Here is a 22,031-nt window from a genome sequence, read left to right on the forward strand (position 1 = left end):
GGGTTAGCAAGCTTCAGTGGCGCAATCGGTCAGCGCACAGTACTTATAAGACAGTAAAGTTCAATGTGATGCTGAGGTTGTGAGTTCGAGCCTCACCTGGAGCATTTTGAAGCTTTAATAGAACAAGCTCAGGATAGCAAGACTAGAGGCTGACATGTAGACTGACGGGCCGATATATTCATTTTTTCTATATGAAAAAATAAATACATCGGGCACCTGTGTGGCCAACTGCCGACACTGCTAGATTGAAGAAAGGACCCGAAGAATTCCAACACACCATTACTTTTAATGTTTTGAGTTTGTTTTGTATTTATAGTTCAATAAATATTAAGAGATTTATTGACTTATTTTCCCCTTTTGACCCCAATGAAGACCAAGACAAATGGAAACAGTGTTCACTCGCCCAAACGCCCCCCCCCCCCCCTCCCCCCCCCTGGAACCAGGTCTGGGGCGTTTCTCAATGTCAAGTTGCCTGGCCTCACAAGCCCATGACTTACCAGGTCAGGCTCCTTGACACGAGGACACTGTCCATCATTGGTCAAAAGAAATCGGTTAAATGAAACATACTAATTATATATAATATTTTAAACATGTAAGTTTCAATATAAATTAATAACGAGCATTTTACTTTTGAAACTGTATATATATTTGTTAAATAAAATATGTATGTGAGTTAAAACCCGCTAGCCACCGAAGCTGCAACTGCTAAGCAACTAACCAACCATAGATAACTTCTTTGGATCTAAAAAAAAACATTTTAAAACCATTGACATACATTTAAACTTGAAATTTCCCCCGAAGTAGCTGCCAGCTTCTGATCCACCATCCTTTTGAAAATACCGTGTGTGTTCTGGAAATTTTTTTTACCTCGGCTAGGCTACAAGACACCTCATGTGTAACCTTGCTCAACTAGCTAAACGGCTAACAAACAGAGAACACACGCCTTGGTAGAACATGAACATTGGAACACGTCTTGGCAGTTCCTGACCACGTATCTCCTAGGCATCCGGGGTGGGGCCATGACATCAAGGCGAGGTTCCTTGGCATTGAGAAACACCCTGCAGTTGGGGCATGTTGGCGAGCGTCTGGTGGCTGGGCTTTTACCCATGGAGCCCAGCCGAGCACAGCCCAAAGAGGAGACGTGGGTCCCCCTTTCCATGAGCTCACCACTCGTGGGAGGGGCCTAAGGCGTCGGATGCAGTGTGTGTCGGGTGGTAGCCGAAGGCAGGGACCTTGGCGGTTTTATCCTCAACAACTATGGGTCTCAGATTAGGCAATTGCTCAATATTTATATATATATATATATATATATATATATATATATCTTTCAGACCAACTAAAGACTAAACTTCATATATCCAGTGTGGCAACTGTTAAGCATGTGGTACTTATATGTCAGTTACCAGCAGAGTAATGCTGAGGTTTTGTGTTCAACTCTCTCCTGGAATATCTACCTCTTGAATCCCATTCTTACCAACAGATTCTCTGTTCCAGTGTCTGGATCATTCAGTGGTAAAATCCTGTTTTATTCTCAAACAGCTGTTTTTTTTGTGACAATTAAATCTCACTCAGAACCTCTACTCTGTGATATGTTGTAGTCTGTGACACGGTAGAACTTTATTGGCGACGTAGAGGGTGGCAAAAAGGGATTAATTTGGAGAAGTGATTCAAATTCAATTCAATTCAATTCAAAAACACTTTATTAATCCTTGAGGGAAATTAGAGTTTCAGTACACACAATTCTGAGATCAGACATACATACATAGACACATGACAAGAATTGGTGACTGTGGTCATTCGCAACCCGAGTCGCGCTACCGTAATAGATCAAGAGGGTTCATATGAGGATAGAGTCGGGGAAGGGAGAAAAAAGGCACTTCGGAGTTACCCTCAATTTAATTCAATTCAATTCAGTTCAATAATACTTTATTAATCCCAGAGGGAAATTAGAGTTTCAGTACACACAATTCTGAGATCAGACATACAAACATAAAAACATGACAAGAATTGGTGACTGTGGTCACTTTCAGCCCAAGTCACGGTACCGTAATAGATCAAGACGGTTTATATGAGGATAGAGTCGGGGGGGAGGGAAAAATAGAGGGTAGCTTTGCTATGCAAAAAAACACCTCAGACAGATATGCACACAGACTTCAGACATTACACAACATAAGTGTCCACTAGGTGGGGCGGTAGGGTATGGACTCCTCACTTCAATTCGCGCAGCTGCTCGGAGCAGCGCTCATCACCTCCGTTTGGACAGGGGAGGGAGATAATGGATTAGAGGGCACATTGACTCCTAGATACGGTTCCACAGCCTTCACCGGTCACATTCCCGCCCAGGCTGGGATTGGGAGAAAGAGTTTCCATAGCGACGGCAGCATTCCACATTTCTTCCGAGGGGAGTTTAAACTTCAGCCTCACAGGCTCCAAGGGCACCAGATTTAAATAAAAATTGTTTTGGGGACAGACAGAGATAACTTTCTCTCTGCCTTAGTGTTCTGTTGGTCTTCAACCCCTCTAGATCCAATAATGGCGTAATTAATCTATCCCAATCCGTGCTGATTCGTCAACTCGCTCCTTGATGGAATCCACCTTCTGGGCCAGAGCCTGAATCTCAGCCAAAGTTCCAAGCTTTTGACTCATCTCGACAATTATATGAGTTTGTGCGTTCACAGCACAATGCATTCCATCCCTGAGCTCCGGGATTGAGCTAAAATTCCTCGAAAGCTCGTTAATTTTCTGGTAAGCCAGGTAACCGCTCAGGCCAAACAGCAAGAATCCCAACACCAAAACCAAGAATATCCAAACATCTACAGATGTTGAGAGAGGCATTTCAGGTTCCACTGTTTCCAGGAGTCCATGATATACCCAGCTGGCTCTGTCCCAGAGGGGCATCCGGGAGCCCCTTCTCTCGTTCTCACCGTTGAAAAACTTTTGTCAATCGCATTGAGAGACCAACTGACCAGATCCATTTTTAATGATTTCAAGTTTCCAGAAAAAATGCAGAAGGCGCCATGCACAGACAGGACAAAGAGCCTTGTGGTAAGGAGGGAGGGAGAGGAGAAAAAAGCGTCTGTACTCTCCAAGAGCCAGAAGAAGTGTGTAGGTAACAATGAAATAGTGGGGTTAACAAGCTCCAGTGGCGCAATCGGTCAGCGCACAGTACTTATAAGACAGTAAAGTTCAAGGTGATGCTGAGGTTGTGAGTTCAAGCCTCACCTGGAGCATTATGAAGCTTTAATAGAACAAGCTCAGGATGACAAAACACATCCAGAGTCTGGAACATTCGTGGTAAAATCTTTCTGTTCTCAAACAGCTGTCAAAAGAAAATCTCAGAACCTCTACTCTGTGATATGTTTCAGTCTGTGACATGGAAGAAATTTATTTATTGGTGACCAAGGCTAGGCTACAAGACACCTCCTATGTATCCCTGCTCAGCTAGCTAAACAGCTAACAAACAGAGAACACGTCTTGGTAGAACATGAACATTGAAACACGTCTTGACGGTACTTGATGACGCATCTCTTAGGCAACCGGGGCATGGTCAAGACATCAAGGCAAGGTTCCTTGGCATTGAGAAACACCCTGGAGTTGGGGCATGTTGGCGAGCGTCTGGTGGCTGGGTTTTTACCCATGGAGCCCAGCCGGGCACAGCCCAAAGAGGAGAAGTGGGTCCATGAAGTCACCACACGTGGGAGGGGCCTAGGGGTTGGGGTGCAGTGTGTGTCGGGCGGTAGCCGAAGGCAGGGACCTTGGCGGTCTGATCATTGACTACAAAAACTAGCTCTTGGTGAGTGGAATGTCACCTCTCTGGTGGGGAAAGAGTTGGAGTTGGTGATTGAGGTTGAGAGGTTCCGGCTAGATATAGTTGGACTCACCTCAACGCATGACTGTGGTTCCTGAATCAGTTTCATCGAAAGGGATTGGACGGTCCATCAGTATGTATCAACAAACTGTATCTTGGGGGACACTGAACAATGTAAGTGTTTAGATAACGGCCTTGCAGCTTATCTACAGCTATGTAATCAGGATACTTTTGTACAAATAGTAACTTTTTACTGAGGACAAGTTCACACCCACAATATAACGAGGAAATGTACCAAACTTCCCACGGACTTGAGGGAGATTAGATGGAGGTTGCCATAAACAAAGTTAAACGTCTTTATCACCAAAGCTTTCTGAAAGCAGAAGTTTCCTTTAAGTACCAGCTACTCGTGTGTGTGGGATCATGCAGTTACTCTTGAGCTTTGGAAGCATCCTATTCTTTTCTTTATCAGTGAAGTCCCACAGCTGCTGGCGCTGATTCCTTTTGGAGTCATTGGACTTGGCTGGAATCAGAGCACCCTGAATTTCAGCTCCACTGCGAAGGATGAAGGAGGAGCTTATTGTTTGGCTCATGGATTATTGGCAAAAGAAGAGCCTGTAATTTCACTCATAGCCAGGAGTTTTTGAACGATTCAAAGCTGAGAAAACCCAAGAAATTTTGACTGGAGGCCTCTCATTCCTCTTGATCAGACGTCCACAAAGGTGTCCTGTTATCTAGTTATGAGTATACTCGGCTCACCTAAGACCTTTGTGAAATCAGCTTCTCCTCTTAGAATCAGGTGTTTTCCTGAAAAAATTATAAATAAATAAATCGTCTGTCATGCTGACTCTCAGATTAGGCAATTGCTCAATATTTTCATACCGTATATACCTTTTAGACCAAAATGTAAAAACTGAACTTCATATCTCCAGTGGGGCAACAGTTAAGCATGTGGTACTTATACGTCAGTTACCAGCAGAGTATTGCCGAGGTTTTGTGTTCAACCCTCTCCTGGAACATCTACCTCTTGAATCCTATTCCTACCAACAGATTCTCTGTTTTATGTTCAAATGTTCCTTGTTGCATAACATCCAGTGTCTGGATCATTCAGTGTTAAAATCTTCTTTCTGTTCTCAAACAGCTGATTTCTTTGTGACAATCAAATATTATTATTCAGAACCTCTACTCTGTGATATGTTTCAGAGTTTGTGACACGGTAGAAATTTATTGGTGACGTAGAGGGTGGGTAAATGGGATAAGTTTGGAGAAGTGATGTGTAGGTAACAATGAAAACAAGGAGCTGTCAAGCTCCAGTGGTGCAATCGGTCAGCGCACAGTACTTCTAAGACAGTAAAGTTCAAAGTGATGCTGAGGTTGTGATTTCAAGCCTTACCTGGAGCATTTTGAAGCTTTAATAGAACATGCTCAGGAAAGGACATTTGTTATTAACTGAGTTTCCGACAGTTTAAAGGCATAGTGTGTAGTACTTTTACTTGTTTACTATCAAACTCTGTTCATCAGATTCACAAACTTGTCCTTTTTCATTAACATAACCCTCTCAGTGGACTAGTGACATGAATGTCTCCCCTGTACTTTTTCATTAAGGGTTAGGGTTTCACTAAGGTTAGGGTTAGGAATAGATTAGCATCAGTAATGGTTTGGGTCGCGCATAATGGAGTCACAAAAATAAAAGGAAGTCAATGGACGTGCGTGCGTGCGTGCATGATTGTGTGTGTGCATGCGTGCGTGCGTGTGTGCGCCTGCGTGTGTGTGCATGTGTGCATGCGTGTGCATGCTCCACTTTGATAGAAAGACAGACGTGTGAATGTGTGTGTGTGTGTGTGTGTGTATGTGTGTGTGCGTGTGTGTGTGCGCGCGTGTGTGTGTGTGTGTGTGCACATATAAAAAGAAATTCCTTCTTGCCTCTGAAGAATAGTTGTCACTGTATATTTTGTGGGCATCTAGTAGTTGTGAATAGCCTGAAAATGATTTTGTGGGTTGTTTTTTCCAGCTGGCAGGTCTAGATGGAGGTTGTGAAAATGGATGAGACAGGAAGCAGGAGCAGCAGCCTACAAAGGAAGCAACCACCTTGGCTCAAACTGGACATGCCAACCATCCAGCTAACTCCAGACGACACGCCGCCTCTCACACAGGTAAAACCAGACCACGACTCACAATAACTGCTCTGAAACACAGATTTGAGTTGCTGTGCAAAAGGAAGTTTGTTTCTCTGTAATTAAAAGCACATTCCATATGATAAGGAACTGTGTGTGTGTGTGTGCGTGTGTGATGTAGCCAGTGAAGCGAACTCGCAGTGTCAGCATGCCAGGGGACAATCCTCAGACCCAGACTGCTGCTTTGGAAACTTCCAACAACTACCTCAAACCTCCCCCGGAGAAGTTACCCTTCATGGAGTCAGTCAAGAGGTCAGACACTCATCAGCACACAAAGCAATCTGCAGCTGCTAGTTTCTCTTCAATTCTGGATGCAGATGTACAAATAAATCCTCCACTTTAAAATCTTTGTTACGCTGACTCACATTCAAGTAATGTTTCTATTCAAGAACTAATAACCTTGCTGTTTTTTTTCTTTTCCTTGAATCCGCCCTATTCCATACCGTTTTCCTCCCTCCCGACCTCATATCCTGTACATAGTGAGAAAAGAGTTCGCTTTGATCGTGTCAACACGGTTCCCCCAAAAGGCCAGAGGGCCCCGAGGAAGGTGTCAACCTGTCGAAGGCGGTCCTGCATCCCCAAAATACTCTCCAGACGCCGATCGTCTATACCCAAACAGATCATCAGGTACAAGAGAGGATGAAGCCCTGAGCCCTGTCCTGAATCATTACGCCATCTCATTGAATAATGTCTAAACTCAACCGGTTTTCACCAGATTACTCATTAATCTCCAATGATCTCATGATTGGTAACTACATGTTGAAGAATACATTTTCCTTCTGTTTCATTCATTTTGTTCTAGAAAACATTTTGTTTTGCAATTGAAAATAGTTTCATGTCAAAAAGCTTCATTTTTCCCCTGGTTGCCATGACAACATTTTCCACAACAATTTATCTGCTAGCCATTGAAACATGCCAGACCTTAACAGGGCATCGATGGCACAGGAGTTAAGGGCTCGCCCTATAATCGGAAGAATGCAGAATCGAGCTCCGCTCAGTTTGTCACTGTCGTTCTGTCCTTGGGCAAGGTCCTTTGGTGGTACGCTGGTGTGTACGGCAGACTCAACTCTGTCAGTGCACCCCAGGGTAGCTGGGGCTACCATGTAGCTCATCATCACCAAGGTGTGAATGGGTGAATGACTGATTGTGTTGTAAGGTGCCTTGGGCAGGTCCAGGAATCTAGAAGGCGCTATATCAAATGCAGGCCATTTACCATTGCCCATAACGCCAGCTGTTTCCAGAACCAGATGTTCTTCTAGTTTTATTTGAAGGTTCCTACTTCATCACACAGCTGTTCTAAATACTTCCTGAAACATCTCAATGACATTTACAATTGAGCCCTCTTACAGAGTTTCAACTGAAGAGATCGCTGGTTTGGCCTCGTTTGTCGTTGTAGATTTCTTCATCTACAGATTATATCTTGACAATAAACTCAGATCACAGCAGTGTGTCATCTAGCTGCAGAAACCAACAACACTGGGCGGATGTGGTCGTTTCATTCATAAAAACGGACAGGAAGCTGCCTGTGGTGTCCACTGAGCCATTGTGTGTGGGAGTAACAGGAGTTCAGACAGAAATATTCAGGGGCAAAAATCAATGAGAGGCACAGATTCACTTTTACAAAGATAAAGAATCCAAACAAGGTCAGATCAGGAGAACCAGCATTCCTTTCTCTGGTGAATCCAGAAATGACCCTGAACTGAGTCCAGAACCAGACCTCCACAGAGCTCCAGTGGCACAATCAGTCAGTGTGAGGTACCTATAAGACAGTGTCTTGTGAAGCAATGCTGAGGTTGTGAGTTAAGTCTCACCTGCAGCACTTTCTTTATCTGATTTAAATTAGGTTGGGGCATAAATAATTCTGGAGGCAGCATGGTGTTACAGATGGTGGCACTGTTGCCTTTCAGCAAGTTGGTTGCAGGTTTGAAACCCAGCTGTGGCTTTTCGGTGTGGAGTTAGTGTGTCTCCAGGTGTCCTCCTACTGGCCAAAATCAGAGAGTGATTGTGTGAATGAATGGCTCCATAACAAACTAAAGCTCAGTTCCGGTCCTGGAGGGCCGGTATCGAGCGCATTTTAGTGGTTTCTCTGCTCCAGCACACCTGATTCAGTGGCTGAATAACCAGCAGCTCATCAGGCTCTGCGGACTGACACCAGGGTTGTTGAAACTGAGTCAGAACTGAAACATGCTGGATACAGACCCTCCTGGCCTGTGATTCATCACCCTCGGACTAAAGTCATTTATGTGGTATCAAAGAAAAAGTGAACTTAAGTGAGCAGCAAAGCAGTTTCCTGATTGGTTAGGGTGAAGAAAATGAAATGTTTCAGTAGCCAAAACTAACATAACAGAACTGCTGCTGTACCAGGTTTACTGAAACATGCCCTCATCAGGGAACGAGTGTGTGTGTGTGTGTGTGTGTGTGTGTGTGTGTGTGCGTGCACGTGTGTGCGTGTGTGTGTGCATGCATATGTGCGCCTGCGTGTGTGTGCGTGCGTGCATGTGCGTGCATGATTGTGTGTGTGCGCATGCGTGCGTGCGTATGTGCGCCTGCGTATGTGTGCGTGCGTGCATGCACGTGCATGATTGTGTGTGTGTGTGTGTGTGTGCGCGCGTGCATGATTGTGTGTGTGTGCATGCGTGTGTGTGTGAGTGCATGCATGCGCATGCATGATAGTGTGTGTGTATGTGCATGTGCGTGCATGATTGTGTGTGTGTGCATGTGTGCGTGCGTGCGTGGGTGGGTGCGCGTGCATGCGCGCATGCACGTGCATGATTGTGTGTGTGTGTGCGTGCGTGCATGATTGTGTGTGTGTGCGCCTGCGTGTGTGCGCCTGCGTGTGTGTGCGTGCGTGCATGCCTGTGCATGATTTGTGTGTGTGTATGTGTGTGTGTGTGTGTGTGTGTGTGTGTGTGTGTGTGTGTGTGTGTGATTTAGAGGAAACCTTGGATGACAGCTTGATGGCTGATCTGGAGGAAGAAGAGAAACCTTCATCAGTTGTTTCTCGTGTGAGGAAGTGATTTGTTTTGGCCTCAGACCTGAATCATTGTTTGGTCGCATTTAGTGATGCTCCTAATTGGACGTTTTTAGCGCTCATAGGCTGAGATGTTAATGTTTGAGGCTCCTATGCAGCAGGAGTTCTGTGTTCACGGCTACTCGTGTCATGTTCAGACACGTCTCCTCCAGCTCTCCACCCCCCGATCTCTTTTTTCCTCTCTAAGTTCTCGTTTCCTGTGGCGTGCCTGTCAGAGGAAAACTCGTGCGTACGCTGGTCTGACTCAGACTAGAGAAGGACCTTGTTTATGGTGAACTTTCAGGCTTCTCCTTGAGGAAGGGGGGCGATTTGGTTGATATGGACCAGACCCTCTGTCATCTTCAGCCAGCAGGTCACATCCTGCTGCCTGACCTCTGGAGGAGAGACACCGAGACGGAAGCCAACTTTCATACCTGCTCCCCCTCGCTCAGACAGAAACCTCAGTTGTGTCCTGCAGACAAATAGTTCAGGAAGTGTAAGATCCTCCTGCTCAGTGAGCAGCTCCAGCTGGAGGAGAACTGGAAGTCCCCCCTTTTTGGATCCTCGAGCAGAAGTCAGAATCCCGTTTGGCTGAGGAGATCAGTGCCTGCTTTCACCTTTTGATTACCCGGGACCTCTGTAAGAATGGCTGAGCTGTGAAACGCAGTCTGGACATGTGTTGATCCTGCTCTGTTTGTGTAACAGCAAGGTACAGCTGGCCTTGATATCCTGTGTAATTTGTGAAGGATGAGTCCAGCGGATCAGTGGTGATCATGGCTGTCAGTGGTTACTGCTGACGGAGTCCACCCACTTCCACAGGTATGACGCAGACCCTGAACCCCTCCTGGAGCTCTCAGCACAGGTAAAGTGAGCCAAGGCAACAAAAAGTATTTTTCTTTTTAATCTCCCACCACTGTGAGAACTGTCTCATGTTCCTCACACTTCTGTACCTAAAGAAGCATGTGTAGTGAGGCGGCTTTCAAACGGCTATCTGACACAATTTAGAGTTTTTACGCAAAAGCTTTGAACATGTTTAGACTTCAGAGTGAGGCAGAACAACTCATGCAAAGGAGAGGAGAGAGAGAGAACCCTCGTGAATGTTTTGGGACGTTAAGTAACTCCCTCTTAAACGTTGGTCCCATCAGCAACAGTGACTCAGTAGCATTAATAAAATCATCTGTGGGCTACAGGTTCCTATAGCTAACACTGGCTCTCACCAATTTTGACCATTTTAATGGTTGTCCTGTCTCATGCTTCTCTTGTCTTTTCATAAAAAGCTGCTGGACTTTCTTCCTTGTAGATGAACTCAGAAAGTGTAGATGTTTTTGCTGAATGTTCCTGGTGAGGTTTGAACTCACAACTTCAGCAGGTCACTGTCCTATAAGCACCACCCGCTGACTGATTGCACCTCTGGAGCTGAGTGCATGTGCATCATCACATGGGTAATGAAATGTCCCTTTGAATGACAGGCGGACATGATGGGACAGACCTCTGCGATGGCTGATTGACTCTGGTGTTTTCATGTGACTCATCACCCCAAGAGGATTTGACCAGCTGACACTGGATATCTCAAACCTACAGTTTAATACCAGGAGATTAGCCCAGAAACCTAGGCAGACCGTAGCAGAAGCATGTAGGATGTCTTGCCTGGCTTGCTGCTTGTTGAAACATTGGAAATGTTGCACTACAGTGTGATTTCGTTTGATTTAAATCTATGAAACATTGAAAAACGTGCAGCAGGATTAAACGTGAATAAATATTTTACTTTCTGCATCCGCACTTCAGCATGCAGCAGGACTGGCTGCACCCAGGTGAACCACTGAGCTCTTCTGCTTTAGACACAAGAAACAATCCTTTTGTTTCATGTTAGACCGAACATGATGGTGAACATGATGGTGAACATGATGGTGAACATGATGGTGAACATGCCCAACTGCTAAAGTGATGCTAAATGCCAGAATGCACCAGCTGTTCGTGTCGTCGTACGTTTGTAATCACAGCACAGCAAAGAGATTCTTCATGTTTTCCTGCTTAACCTGGAGGATAAGCCTTGCTTGCATCCCTGACGTGGTCGTTTGTGTTTTTATGCTGTATGCTAGGGACTTGTTTTGCGTGCACAAGTGAAAGTAGCAAATTAACAAGTCAAACGAGTGCCACCTAGTCAGAGGTTTTCATTATATTAAAGGAAACTGATTTCTCTGACTATAAATAGACTGTTTAGTCAGACTGTTTTTGGTTTTTCCTCCATTCTGTTTGCTCCTCCAGAGACATTCCTCTCTGGAGGAGCAAACAGTCAGATGTGCTCCGCCCCCTGCAGCTGGCCTTGCTCTCAGTGATGAGGAGTGTTTATTACAGAGCGTTCTGCTCTCTAAACAGTTGCCCTGAGTGTGGCCTCCTCCTCCTCCTCCTCCTCCTCCTCCTGACAGGTTGACTCTCAGCCTGGTTTGCAGGTTCCTGTAAAGAGAAACGTATTGCTCTTTGCTTGTTGTCTCAACATTAAATCAGGTGATCTGCTGGAAAAGTTGTGCAAACAGGATTTTTAAATGTCGTCATATTACGTTGTCTTGTTGCACTAGAGATCTACTAATCCTGAGATTTTTATTACTCTTATAAAATCACGTCATCTGTATCCAGACTGGAGCTGCAGGACTGTCGTTCAGGACTCCAGTTCTTCACCCGTTTCCGTGGAAACAATGTCATCCTCTAGGCTGAATCATTTGTGAAACACGCTTTTAACATCTTTAAAATTTGTCTGCCTTGACTTGAGCTTTAGAAATGATCCTCCTGTATTCCCTTTAACTTGTGTGTTGCTGTCATGGTAAAACAGCTCAGATCTCTACGGTTTCATAGCAGTTGGTAAAACGTTGCTTTAATGTTGGATTATGGGCATTTGTGTACTTTTATTATACAGCTGAAGCCCTTGAACATGCTCCAGTCTTGATGGGACGGTTTTTAAGGATCATTGCACAAATTATCACCAATATCAGAGGCAGAAAACCCTCAGCAGCACACCTCCAGTGTGGCCTGGTGCATCTCCAACAAATTTATGACATTTCTGTCAGATTTATCTAGTGATGTCAACATGTGGTGAGTTATTGACTCATCCACTACTAACAATGGTGTGTTTGTTTTCCTCAGGGGTACAGCTGACTGGTTTGGTGTGAGCAAAGACAGCGACAGTATCCAGCGATGGAGGAGGAGGAGCCTGCAGCACTGCAGCCACCTGTATGGGGGTCTGAAGACGCAGGTGATGAGGGAGATGGAGCTCCACAGCCAGGACAACCTGTCCTTAGCCAGCACTGAGACCCCTTCTGCCCTGTTCCTCCCAGCACACCACTCCAGTCACCACCACCACTGTGGCATGCAGCGGGTAGGCCGCCGCCTCAAGGGGCAGCAGAGGGACAGCGATTAGAGAAACAGTCACACCTCTGCCATGTTTGCCTCCCTCAAACTTTCCCATCACCTCTTGGTGCTTCCTTCACCTCTGCTTCACCACTTTCATGGGTTTGAGAGGTGTTTTAGTTAAAAACCACTTTTCTGTAAAATATCCTGAATCTGCAAAATTCAAAACTGCAACTTTGGATTAATAACCACAGAAATGATGTACGGCAAGTAGTGTTGCAATACATCAAAGTCTAAACTAAATGTTGTGTAATATTCTTTAAAAACATTTTGAATTTATGTTGCTGCAGTTTTAATTAGAGTGTGGTACGGGAGAATAACCATCGTTAGTGGGAATTGCATAAACCTGCTACCTAAAAGAAATACTTGCTGAAAATGCCAGCAAGATAAAAACATTGTGGAGTAAAAAGCAACTGATTTGGGAATTTTAATTTTGATTTCTGTGAGTTTTGGGGTTGTGGAGTTTTTTAAAAAGGCTTTAAAGCAACACAGACCACCAAGCAGGTGAATTAAGTGAGTGAAAACAAAAGACTTCTGAAATTATTCAGACATGCATTTAAACTACTGTTGATATCAGGTAATACATTTTCTGTGAGATCAATCATACAAATGCAACTTAGAGAGACATTGCTGCTCTTAAAGCCGAGAAGAGCTGGTATGGGAGCCCAGATGTCCCAACTGGGAGGAGTGTTGATTTTTGGAAATAAAACCAAGTGGGGAAGTATTGCTAAAGATGCTTCACCAATTGTGGGTGTTTTTAATGTGTCGTGTGCATCATTGTGTTTTGCCCTTGTTCTGCCATCTTTAGTTTTATGGACTTTAAAAAAAACTGAAAGAGCAGAAATCTGCATATTTTTAAAAGCAAAACACAATTAGAGCTTGCAAGGAGGAATGCGACAAACCGTCAGTGATATTTTGGAAGGTCATAATGTCTTTGTGGACTTCTGACATCAAAATGAAAATTGGAGTGTATGTTAGACTAACTGCACAACCCTAGTAATGACATTATGCAGTTTTAAATTAGCGACGTTTATGAATAATCTTTAAAACGTGCCTGTGTGTGTGTGTGTGTGTGTGTGTGTGTGTGTGTGTGTGTGTGTGTGTGTGTGTGTGTGTGTGTGTGTGTGTGTGCGTGCGTGCGTGCAGATTGTAGATCCTCTAGCTCGAGGTCGTGGCTTCCGCATGGTGGAGGAGGTGGACGGGCTCAGTGTCCCCCAGACTCCACTCACACCGCGCACCGCATCCCTCTGTTCGTTTTCCAGCTCCCGCTCTGCACTTAACAGGTTGCCACGACGACGAAAGCGGGAGTCAGTTGCTGTCATGAGCATCAAGGCTGCAGCAGCATTAATGAAGGTACAATCTTGCATCTAGATGATCAGAAAACTTCAATCTGTGCTAAACAAACCAGTACATGTCTAGATTCCCTCCAATAAAATGTTCTCCTGACTTTTGTTAATGTGCATTCATTTCAGTCATAGCTGTACCATTTCAGTTGTATCTTAGACATTTGTAATGTATTCTAGGAAATCGGCCCATACCCTCTTTTTAATGTCTATGAATAATGCTTCTGTACACGTTATGTAAAATATGGGATCAGCTTTTCTTTTCCGGGATTAAAATGTGGAGAAATATGTTACAATAGAGTACAGATGACCCTGTGCACTCACTGCAGAAGCACTTAGTATATATAAATGTGAGCGTGTGTGTGTGTGTGTGTGTGTGTGTGTGTGTGTGTGTGTGTGTGTGTGTGTGTGTGTGTGTGTGTGTGTGTGTGTGTGTGTGTGTGTGTGTGTGTGTGATAATACATAGAGAATCCTCATATATGGGCTGGATTGAGGTCAGATGATTCTGTGAGTGTGGAGCCGAGGCTGCTGCATAAACAACAACATGATTAGGAGATGTTAATAATACCCATTGTCCTAAATTATGGCTGTTAAACATCTTCTAATGAAGGACACACACACACACACACACACACACACACACACACACACACACACACACACAGAGCTCACTCCCGTTCCCACTGATCGGCAGCTCTGAGCAGCTTACTTAACAGCATCCAGCATGAAAATGAATCACACATGTGGGACTTTCCACCCGCTGATCGGAGGCAGTAGGCATAATTTCAGCCGGCCAATCAGTCCGTAGTATCACCTTGGTCCCAGTCTGACCGCTGGGGAGGAGGACTGAAAAAAAGAGTCACCTCGGAACCGAAAACGCAAATCTGACCCGTGTGTGAAACCAAATTCCGGTCCCGTAAAGCAGTGGTTCCCAATCTTTTTTGACTTGTGGACCCTCTGAGCCGTTTTCTCGTACCACAGGTACCCCCTTGGTCAAACGTGTTGACAATTCCCCCAAAGTAGAACATACAACTGATTATTAAATGAAAATAATGTCATTAAATACCCTTAACACTAAACCACTTCTAATTTCTAAGGTGAATTCTTTAACTTTAACAATCCTCAAGCACGGTCCAGAAAATATAAACTCCACGTGGAACCTTTCTGGAGCTCGGCATTCTGATCCACACCAAAGCTGGTGTAAATGTTCTGACTGGACTCAATGATTTCTGATCCATTTGAAACTGGATTTTTCCTTAATAGTGTGTCTTAACCCTTGATAAAAGCTGGTTTATTATTCATTTGGGTAGGAATGGGCCATATGGCCTAAGATTTACAGTAGATCACAATATATCCCTTTTCCTCTATTTATTTATTTATTTATAAAATTACTGGTTTCACATTCTCACACACCAGATGACTTTCAGCAGAACAAATACTTGTAAAAATTATTGAACATTTAATGTTCAAAACTTTATTAAAAATAAACCTTTCAAGTAGATTTTATGTTGTTCTGATTCATTCTCCAAAGCAACAGAAAAATCCTCGTGAAACGAATAAAGATGAAGATATTTAAATAAAATTCAAGCTATATTTGGCGAAAACACAAAAGTATAGTTTCGAATGAAGTGAAAAATGTAAAAACAGAAATAATATTTCTTCCTACTTTCCTGATTTCTGATTCATTTAATAATTTTCATGGTTTTTATTTTCTCATAGTAGAATGTTGCTCCAGTAGTGGTTAACTGAAGGTAAAATGATGCGGTGCTTGTTTTTGTCGACATTAATAAATAAGTTGGAGGTTTATTCTTTCTTTTGGCTTCTGGTTGAGCGATGCTCTGATCAGCAGGTCTAAAGTTATGCGCACCAGCCGCACAGAGAGAGAGGAGCTGCACAACCATCAGCGTTACCAATGGCAGAAACAGCTGCAGGTGGAAATTTGTTCAAACTAAATCCATGGAGATGTCCAAAAGTTTGGAAGTCAGTGTGTTTATCGTGTTTCAAAGAGCAGCATTTAAGCGAATTTGCATTAACGCAGACACAACTTTATTGTCGCCAGAATAGTTTACTGAGGATGTTTCTCTGTTCAACATCAGCTCCTGGAACCCAAATTAGATCCGTATCACCAATGTTACCAGTTCAAGAGCATCTGAGTCCACGCTGCAGCAGCCTCTGGTCCAAAACTGACGCCGCTTGAAAAAAATTCATGCAAAGTCATGGTTTTGCTGAATTGATAACTGATCATATGATATCAACCAAAATATTACTGTGCATTACTTTATTTGCATATTCATCAAGCATTACACATCCCAGCCCAATGTTTGTTTTTTTTACCAGGGCACAGCAAGTGCTGTCATCATCTGGGTAATTACATATTCATTTTTCCACATACCCCCTGTAATGCTCTCACGGACCTCTAGGGGTAAACTAACCCCTGTTTAGGAATCACTACCGTAAGGGACCGAACCAACGCTAATGTGTAAGCGCCAATGGATTCTGTTCCCCTCCTCTCTCCCTCCTGACTCTGGGACAGTGCCATGGGAACATATTTTCCTAAGGGGGTGCTGTGATCAGCCACGCACAAAAAAAAAACGCACACATGTTTAACATGTTTTTTTATTTATGTGTAATAGTACTAAGCCTTAATTATTCTTGGTTCATTCATCCACATAACAGCTGCATATTACCATCAACACTGGGAAAACCCCTCAAATAACAAGTCAAAATTTCCTGAATCTGAACAGCGTGTTGCAAGGGAACTGATGCTCTGCAGCTCTTCAGACAACAGATCTGACACCTGAGTGTGTATCACCAGAAACAGAACAACACTCCAAGAACATTTCCTTAAATGTAACGGAAACTAAAAACAAAATGGAACAATCCCACCCGTTGTTTATGCAAACGTGGCACCACCGAAAAACTGTTTCAAACCAATATCAGCAAACATCAGTGCAGTAACAGTTCACCTTTCACTAGTTTTTAGTTCCATTTTGCACACTTTTTTTTTACAGTGCTTTGTGTTCTGCGTCTGAATGTTTGAACTTTGAGAATGTTTAAACACGAGAGAAAAGTTAAACTGTTAATGCGTATGAAAAAAGTGCATAAGGTGTGTAGTGAGGGGTTTTTGCGGCGGTGGGCTGGGACCAGCACGTCTGCGGAGAGAGGAGCGTGCGCTCTGTGCCATAACTGGAGCGCATCAGTAATCTATGCCCCCGCACAGGAGAAGGAGACGCAAATCTGCTCAAATGCTGGAAACAAAACTGTTGAGAAATGGAGTCTGGTGTGTTTTCTTGTGTGACCCCGAGGGTAGCTGTGTACGCCAGACATGTAAAAAATAAAGTTGACGACTTTGTGGATTTTGCGGATTATTTTTAGAATGTAACACGCGGTTAAGGACCACTGTAACGAGCACAGATCTGATCAACAAGCCATCAACCTTTCCACACAGAGTGAACAAAGAGCACTCCAAAAGTGTTCCTGCGCTCCGGAACTGCGCTGATGAAACGCTGCATCATCATGTCTCATACTGTATATCCAACTGTTCCACAACATCTCCATGCAGGTGCACATGTCTGAGGTGCAAAGTTCCCTTGTTCTACGTAATCACAACATGCCCTATAGGTTATAAATTGTAAGTTGCTTTAGATAAAAGCGTCTGCTAAATAAATAAACATAAACGTAAATAAGTAAATAAATGTTAACGCCGGTGTACATCTAAGTGGTGGCTACATCTAAGTGGCGGCTGCTTAAGGGAAACCCAACATGAAGGTCTTCTTCAAAAAGCAATCATTATGAGAAAAATACCAGAAAAATAAATACATGAACAAAAAGCAATATAGAAAATCTGCTTGAGTTTCTCATCCCAATAATAAATCAACAGTTAAACAAAAAAGTGTCCCTATTTGTGTACATATCTCACGTCTTATAGCTCAGTGTATGTTTGACATACAAAAATGTTTTTGAAAATAATATTATGTATTAGTAGTTGTGTTCAATTAAGCTCAAAACAAAATCTAATAAATAACTTTGACTTTTGCTTGCAGAATATGAACATGCATGTAATTAGTCATCCACAAGGGGGTGCTGCAGCATCCTCAGCACCCCTACTTCCCACGGACTTGCTCTGGGACCTTGATTTCCAAAGGAAATGCAACATTTACTTTGATCAGAGAACATAACTTTGGACCACTCAGCAGCAGTCCATTTCTTTTGTCTTTAGCACAGGTACGACGCTTCTGATGCTGTTTCTTGTTCAGGAGTGGCTTGACACAAAGAATGGGACAGCTGAAACCATGTCTTCCATAAGTCTGTTTGTGGTGGTTCTTGAAGCACTGACTCCAGCTGCAGTCCACTCCAGGGGCGGATTTAGGACTGAAGAAGATCCGGGGCTTAACAAACGCGTGCGCACACACGTGACACGCACTAGTCAACATCATATATATTTATCTTGTACCACATAATTTTTAATCTGAAGCTACATATAAAGCATATTCAGGGCAGAGTATTGTTCCTGTTAGTGTTTAGTGTGAGATGATAGTAAATATTCCCTTTCTTTCTGCAACAACTTTACCTGATAGTAAGCTAACTTTAGGCAAACCAGCAGCACAAAAATATTTTCAAATAAGACTCACAAACCTGAGTCAACATCAGTCTCATCAAAGCTGGGGTTCTGTCGTTGTACTTTTTGTCCAAAAAACGTCCTTATGTCCATCTTCACTCATGCGTTTCAGGCAGAGACTGCAGAAGAAGCTGGCTGCTGAAGGGCTTCTTCTTCAGTGGTGGAGGCTCAGGCAGGCTGTATACAAACTACTGCCAGCTGCTCCCTCTCTGTTTGACTTTGGTACTGCATGTTACATCCGCGATTTAGATCCAGGGCTTTTCATGAAACATCCGGGGCTTCAGCCCAAGTAGCCGGGTCGAACGCCGCCCCTGGTCCACTCTTTGTGAATCTCCCCCACATTTTAATGGGTTTTGTTTCACACCCTCTCCAGAGTGTGGTTATCCCTATTGCTTGTACGTTTTTTTCTACCACATCTTGTCCTTCCCTTCACTTCGCTGTGAATGTGCTTAGACACAAAGCTTTGTGAACAGCCATAATAATAAAATAATATTTTGATAATTATACATACTTGACAGAGAGCCTAAGTCACAAACATCTACCTCCAGACCATGGGTCCCCGGAAGAACAAAAAAATGAATGCAAGTATTTTCAAATCCCGTTGCTTATGTGCCACAGATTTCAAATATGTTGTCCTTATTTTCGAACAGGGGCAAACGTTATTTTAGGTTTTGTGTGAAAATATGTCTACAAATGCACATCACCAAATTGATGTCATCAAATCAAAAATGGAGAAAAGCAGAAAACAATAGCTGTAAGTGTAGCGAACTTCAAATCCTTTCCTCTGGAGGAAAGAACCACCATAAGTCTGGCCATGAGGTAAACAGTAGCTCCGCTAGGGTAGAGGAGATTCTCTGTCATATATGCGATGTTCCAACATCTGATTTGTAGTCATGCTAAATGCGAACTTTTACAAGCTGATAAATCTAAAAGTATACGTGACTGGCGTGGTTGAAACACACATCAGTACTTTTCATTTTAAAACATATGTACATCAAATGTGAGATCCAGGGTCTAAGGCAAAGAGGATTAGAAAATGGCACATTTAGCTCCATTGACTTGCATTTTTTTTTTGTTCTTCTGGGAACCCATGAGCCGACCGGAAAGGGAGGAGACTTAGGCTCCCCATACATATCATCAGAAAGGGCACTTGAGCCATTGCTCGGCCTTCTTCTCAAAATTCCTATGCATCAATGGATTGTGGGTAATACCCTTCGCCAAAATCCAAATCATGGGTGCAAAGGGGTCACTTTCTGCACTTGAGAATTTGGAAACTATACGCAGCTGCACCCCTGGATGGCAATGCACAGCTGAGGGGCACAAGGGTGGAAATGCGAGTATTGGGACTGGGCCTGAGTGAGTCACATCACAGCTGAGCTTCAGACGGCAGGGTTTGGAGTCTTATTTACTGTCATTTGGATATCTCAACCTTGGATTGGCAAACAGCAACACAACTCTACCACTGACATTGTGACTGGCACCAGCCACCTTGCGACCACAGCTAGCAACAGCCACCTCAACAATCGCAGAGTGGAACAAGGTCCACTCGGAGTCAAATGTCCGCCACTGCTCTCGGGAAGAATGCAATCAATAATATCCAAAATATTTATTAACAATTTATTAATGGAGCCTTAATGTAAGGTTACATCAGAATATTAACAATATTTGTATGTTTTGAGTACATTGTTTTATGGTCATTTGGAATCTAATTCCGGATTTCAGCAAAGTCCACAGTTGGAAGAATGTAGTCCAGGTTTTGTATGGAGACTAAAGGATCCAAATAACACAAACCGTCCCCAAATTATGGCATTTCTACAGGAAATGAACGGCTACAGAATATTCTCTAAGTCCTAAAACTAATATCAATAATTATCATCAAACTTATATAGCGCTTGTTTAGGACACTCAAAGATGCTTGCATGAACTCTCACATTCACACACTGCTAGTGATGGTAAGCTACTTTGTCGCCACAGCCGCCCTGGGGCGGTCTGACAGAGACGAGGCAGCAATTTGGCGCCGTCGGCCCCTCTGACCACCACCAACACAAAACTATGAATTGTGACTAAGAGTTGATTAAGAGTCATCAGGGATGCTGGTGAACTGTTTATCTGATTGATCTGGCTTCATAGATAAATACATCAATCAGCATGACAATAGAAATGAATCCCATGCTGTTTAATGATTTGACCCAATGTTTCACATATATGAAAACTATTGAACCAGGCATTGAACCCTGATACACACCATAACTAAGTCTGGTGCATGGGGACAGTTCATATGACTAAACTGAAATATATTAGACTAATATGACTTAAATGTGTTTAGTGCTGAGGTAAATTCACATCTGGATTAGTTTCATAAAAAATAAACTGTATATTTTTGCTTAAACTTGTGATTTAAATAAACCCTGAAAGCAGACACACAACACAAAACCTGTTTTAAAGTTAAGACAACCATTTTTGTAATAAGCTACATATTTGTTGTAATAATTTAATGTTTACTTTTAGCAGGATTTTTCACCCAAAACAGCTTCAATCCAGCATGTGTTGAATGCAATGTGAATCATTGATTCTGGTTTTGTGTTCTTTAGGGTCGAACGTTGGGTGACAGCACAGCCGGTCGACGGCGCAGACGGAGTTTCATGCCTCCTAGTTTCATTGACGATGACACTGTGGATTTTCCTGATGAGCTGGATACTTCCTTTTTCACCAGAGTGAGCAATAAACACATTTTCACCACATTCTAGGATTGTCACAGTTATTCAAATAAAACTCTAAATCTTTTGACATAAACAAGCAGCGTAATATACAGAAAATGGCAGACTTTTTTTTAAACATACTATGTTGTATTCTGTGTTGTTACACAAACAGTTGTTATTACAAACATGTGCTATATTCATATTTGCAGGATGGCTTTCAGGAAGAGCTGTCCAGCTACGCTGATGATGTTTTTGAGACGCCATCAGAGGCCGACCTCAAACAGCTGGACGAGAGTGTCCTCACAGGAAGTGCACTGGACCGGAATAAGCTGGAGAGGAGTCATCTCATGCTGTGGGTGGATCAGTCTCAACAAGACACCTCATCTTAGGCTTATTGGTTTATTTAGTCATCACTGATAGATTTCCCATCTCACTTCCCATTGGTTTTCCAGGCCTTTAGAGAGAGGGTGGCGGAAGGCTAAAGAGGGTTCCCTGGTGCAGCCCAAAGTTCGTCTGAAGCAGGAGGTGCTGAGCGTTGACAGCCATCAGCAGCGAGGACAAAGAATTACAGTTCCTGTCAAAAATATGTTTGCTCGGAACAAGAGGCCATATGGGCTGGGCATGGTCGGTCGTCTGACGAACCGAACGTACCGCAAACGCCTGGACAGCTTTGTTAAGCGGCAGATTGAAGACATGGATGATCACAGGTGGATATCTGTTAGGGTTAAAACCTAATAAAATAAGCACATAGAAACAAGTAGTTGTCAGGTACCAGCTTTGCAAAGTGGAGAGCGCTTGGCATGGAAAAAGCTTTTTGTGAGAGGTGTAACAGCAATCTCATCCCAACTCCGAGTTCTCTTCCCTGCGCAGCATGTTTTTGTTAGATACAATAAGCAAGGGGGCGGTTACGAGTTGTGTGATGTGGCATGAGCAGATAGAGTGGCGTTAGGACGTGAAGGAAGCAGCAGAAATCAGTT

General features: G+C 43.4%; 1 protein-coding gene and 2 non-coding genes across 7 annotated transcripts in view; all 3 read left to right on the forward strand.

Annotated features, from left to right (window-relative positions):
* rhbdf1b (rhomboid 5 homolog 1b (Drosophila)) overlaps positions 1–22,031 on the forward strand; it is a 98,266-nt gene that overhangs the window by 61,273 nt on the left and 14,962 nt on the right. For 3 of the 5 annotated variants that reach the window (XR_011516872.1, XM_054749685.2, XM_054749686.2), the window contains exons 2-9: positions 5,820–5,961; positions 6,104–6,234; positions 6,463–6,609; positions 12,131–12,362; positions 13,541–13,747; positions 20,947–21,069; positions 21,264–21,406; positions 21,507–21,761. Coding sequence is in view for 4 of the 5 variants with exons in the window: in XM_054749685.2 (XP_054605660.1) it covers positions 5,833–5,961; positions 6,104–6,234; positions 6,463–6,609; positions 12,131–12,362; positions 13,541–13,747; positions 20,947–21,069; positions 21,264–21,406; positions 21,507–21,761 (1,367 nt within the window). In the remaining variant the exon portion in view is untranslated. Of the gene's footprint in view, positions 1–5,819; positions 5,962–6,103; positions 6,235–6,462; positions 6,610–9,112; positions 9,855–12,130; positions 12,363–13,540; positions 13,748–20,946; positions 21,070–21,263; positions 21,407–21,506; positions 21,762–22,031 lie in introns of those variants that run through there. The other 2 variants (XM_054749687.2, XM_015942402.3) reach the window with 2 other exon arrangements.
* trnai-uau (transfer RNA isoleucine (anticodon UAU)) lies at positions 11–104 on the forward strand. Its single transcript has 2 exons — positions 11–48; positions 69–104. It is a non-coding gene; the product is annotated as a tRNA-Ile (tRNA).
* trnai-uau (transfer RNA isoleucine (anticodon UAU)) lies at positions 3,137–3,230 on the forward strand. Its single transcript has 2 exons — positions 3,137–3,174; positions 3,195–3,230. It is a non-coding gene; the product is annotated as a tRNA-Ile (tRNA).

This window comes from Nothobranchius furzeri, chromosome 16, assembly GCF_043380555.1.
Source record: "Nothobranchius furzeri strain GRZ-AD chromosome 16, NfurGRZ-RIMD1, whole genome shotgun sequence".
NCBI lineage: Eukaryota > Metazoa > Chordata > Actinopteri > Cyprinodontiformes > Nothobranchiidae > Nothobranchius > Nothobranchius furzeri.